Source organism: Varanus komodoensis, unplaced genomic scaffold (genome assembly GCF_004798865.1).
Source record: "Varanus komodoensis strain SLA01 unplaced genomic scaffold, ASM479886v1 scaffold48, whole genome shotgun sequence".
NCBI classification, from domain to species: Eukaryota; Metazoa; Chordata; class Lepidosauria; order Squamata; family Varanidae; genus Varanus; species Varanus komodoensis.
The window spans coordinates 4,534,687-4,538,505 of NW_025336059.1; the positions used below are offsets into that span (position 1 = coordinate 4,534,687).

The 3,819-nt window shown below is 57.4% G+C and overlaps 1 protein-coding gene across 1 annotated transcript in view; it reads right to left on the minus strand.

Moving 5' to 3' along the window:
- Positions 1–3,174: 3,174 nt before the first annotated feature.
- FNDC10 (fibronectin type III domain containing 10) overlaps positions 3,175–3,819 on the minus strand; it is a 990-nt gene continuing 345 nt past the window's right edge. Inside the window, exon 2 of the mRNA XM_044445311.1 lies at positions 3,175–3,816. Within this exon, the coding sequence (XP_044301246.1) occupies positions 3,175–3,816 (642 nt within the window). The remainder of the gene's footprint in view (positions 3,817–3,819) is intronic.

Below are 3,819 nucleotides of genomic sequence, written 5' to 3' on the forward strand. Positions count from 1 at the left end.
TAGCCTATTGAATGCCCAATCCTAGCAGCCTTCTCATGGACACAGTTGAAAGCATTCAACGCTCTGGACCATGTCTTTGATAACTACGTTAAAGTTGTTTTGCTTAAAGGCAACGGCAAGCTGTGGTGAGGGGCTGCTAGGGCTCGCAGGGACACAGCCCCGGCACCTTTTCATGTGCAGTGGCCCTGCCCCCACCTGCCACTACTGTCAGAATTCCTGTTTCCTCTAAGCTGAGCCACAAACCACACAAGAAGGGAAGGATTCATTCTCCCACCAGCAAGACGGTGGCCTTTGTGGCAAAGCATTTTGTGAAGGCTCGGTCATGATTCAGATCCACGCGTTTGGCAATGACCTGCTCTTTGCAGGTGAGATTCTGGTTTGGGAAGATGCATCCACACAACACCTTCTGTTCCAGACTCTCCATGCATGTGCAGCTCTAGAAACTGTCTTGATGGGTACCCACAATGCAGAATTTATCCCTGTTGCACTGAGGGGAACTGAGCTGAGCGTACCGAGTTGGAGAAAAAGGGAAACATTTGTTTGCTAAACCCTAAAGCAGTGAGGGGACAGCAAGTGGGCTGAATGTGGTCCCCCAACCTCCAGTGCAGTTCCGACCCTGCCATGTCCCCAAAATTTAGTGGCTTCAGCATAAAGAAAGAAAGCAAGTCAGAGTTCAGTGGGGTAGCAGAAGCCAGGGGCCACACACACAGAGGGGGGATGGGGACAGACGGTGGACCTCAGGTCTCCCCGCAAGCTTGGACAGTAGGCCAGATTGCATGATATTTTGCAGAATATCATCCCACATAAGCCAAATAAAAGGGAAGAGGAGGGGGAGAGAAACGTACGGTCAAAATCCTTCACACTCATACCTGGGATAAGTCTCACCATATACCATGAGGTTTACTTCTCAGCAGACATGCATCAGATGGCAGGGGAATAAGCACCTGAGGTGAAATGATTTTTCCATATTACATAATCAAGAATACTCAAAATCGCCTACTATGATTACTGCTACCGGTAGTAACATTAAAGCACAGTCTAACTGTGAGGGTGTAATCCTAGGCCAGGTTCAGATAGAATAAAACCTTGCAGTTCTCAGCATTCCTCAGCTTTCATGGCTGGCAGGAGGATTTAGACCTGTTAGGGCTTTTTGAGGTGCGATTCTATACAAGTTCAGAAAGAAAAAGTCCCACTGGCTGGGGAACGCTAGAAGCTGTAGGGCATTGCTCCATCTCAACAGGAATAGCATTGAACCCTGAGAGTTGTAAATTCATTTCTGGCCACTCCGGTTCCCTTCATCAGCTCTTCTGAAATTCTACAAGAGGTGTGATTCAACACAAAGCGACTTTGATAAAAACATGAAATGAGCAAATGGCAAACCGCTCTGCTCAAAACTGCCTATAAAAAGTCAGAGAAGGACATTTGACATTTCAAACAGCACATTTCCTAAATCTTGACTCCAGCACCGCAGAGTCCCACATTTACACTCTGTCTGGATCGCCTGCTGCAAATTTGGTTTGGTTCTTGATACTTAGAGATGTCAATAAGTATCTCCCCCAACACCAGACAGATTATTGGAAAATCGGAATTTCTGCCTTCCCCAAAGCTGGTCAGAGAGGCTGTCAGTTCTGTCTATGATCTGGATGCAAGGAAAACAAACGCCAAGATGGTGCGAAACACGAACACAGGTCTCTCTGCACTAGAGGCCAATCAGCATCTCTTTTATCTGGGTCCAGTGGGGAATGGTGCTCAGGAAGAGGTGTATGGTGCACAGAAGCCTCTGCGTGGGACCAGCCCTCCCATCCGGGCAGATGCTGGAGGTGGCAGCCAGGTGATGGAGGAGAAACCGGCAACGTTCCCTGTGCCCTCTAAGCTCACCTGCTTTGGCCAGGTGTGACAGAAGGTGCTGCCCCGTTGCCAACCTGGAGGAAAGAGCCAGCCCCCAGTCCACCCTGTTACACAGACCAGCCGGGGCTGCCGTCTTCTCGCGCGCGTCAGGCGGCGAATTGTGCGGGCCACCAGCCAGGTTCTAGTCTCTGCCGGAGCCAAGGGGCAGGTGTGCAGGTTCGAGGTACAGGGCTCAGCCGCAAAAGCAGGCAATCCTCTTTCGCTTGGGCTCTTTGACCAACTGACCTGGAGAGAGTTCTGCAGTGCCCACCTGGCATCACGGGTGGAAAGAGCTGCTGTTTGCCGGAGCTGCGCAAGGACACAAAGATTTCTCCTTACTTCACACACCCGAGACTTGATATACAACACAGAAAGGACTATGGAGAAGGAGTGGAGGTTCCTTTGCCCACCAAAGATCTCCCTCCAATTATAAAAAGCCAGCGGGGCGTTTCAGTGAAAGGTTGGACTGGGACTCAGGAGGTCTGGATTCCAATCCTCACCAGGCTCTGAGACTCACCGGGGGACCTAATTCTACCCTCCCTTACAGGGCTGTTGTGAGAACCAGTGTGGCACCGTGGTCAGGAAATTGAACTAGGGCCAGAGTGACCTAGATTCCAGTCCTGACATAGTCATGAAGGTGGTTTTGGGCCAGTCACAGACTCTCATTCTCGCCTACCTGGCAAGATTGTTGCAAAAGGTAGTATGGCATAGCAGCTACAGCGTGATGCTGGGACTCGAGAGATCTGGATTCGAGTCCCCACCAAGCGTGAGGCCCTCTGGGTGACCAGTCTCTGCCTCTCAGCCTAACCTACCTCACAGGGCTGTTAGGAAGATAAAACAGCCCCTGTTAGTCCCCTTCGGCTCCCAGCAGGAGAGAGATATCCTAAAATAAGTAATGCATATTTAAACCTTAGCCTGACTTTTTACCCAGACGTGGCAGCCCCCCGTATACCTGGATCCGAAGCCTGCTTCCAGAGCAGAAAACCCCCTCCAGTGCTGCAGGGCTCACTCCCCGGCCGCCCGAAAGCAGGACTCCTGCGGGTGGCATCGCGCCAGCGTCCCCACCACCCGCCGCTTTCCGTGGTCGACTCAGCCGGTGGCCCGGGCGCCCGGCTCCTGCGCGCCTGCTCGCGAGGAGGCAGGCCCTGCGCCGCCCTCTCCGAACCCGCGGGGGCTTCCTCTCCTCCGGACGTGCTCACGGGACCGGGCGGCCCGGGCCAGGGGCTGCGGGATCCGGGGCGTCTCGCGGCTGGCTCGCCCCCCGTCCCCGGGCCCGGGCGCACGGCCTCACTTGCCCCGCTTGGCGGCGGACGCAGCGGCGGACGCGGCGGGCGGGAGGTTTTCGGTCAGGTAGGCGACCAGGAGGCAGATGAGGACCAGCATGACGCAGATGGAGCCCCCGACGGCCGTCATGGCCACGACGATGTCCCGCATGCCGGCCGGCTCCACGGTGAACTCCACGCACTCCGGCGGCCAGGCGGGGCGCGGATCGGGGCCGCTGGCGTTGGCGGCCGCCGCGAAGAGCGGCCGCAAGCACAGGCGGTAGCGCACGCTGCCGTGCGCGTCGGGAAGCAGGTAGTCCCGGCAGGCGGCGCCCAGCTGGACGCTGTCGCACTGGAAACGCGTGTAGGCGCCTTCCCACGAGCAGGAGAGCCAGAAGCCGCGCGGCGGCGGGGCGGGGGCGGCGGGGCCGGGGCCGGCGGGCCCGGGGCCCGGCGGCGGGGGCCAGTCCCACTGCAGCAGCACGCTGCCGTTGCCCAGCACGTTGGCCAGCAGGGCGCGCCCGGGCGAGCGGTGCGCCGTGCAGCTGCGGGGCGCGCAGCGGAAGCCGCGCGCAGGGCTGCGGAAGCACAGGCGCCCCCCGCCGCCGCCCGCCCCGCCGCGGCCCTCGCCCAGCACCTTGTAGGGGCACCACGGCTCGGCCGGGGGCTG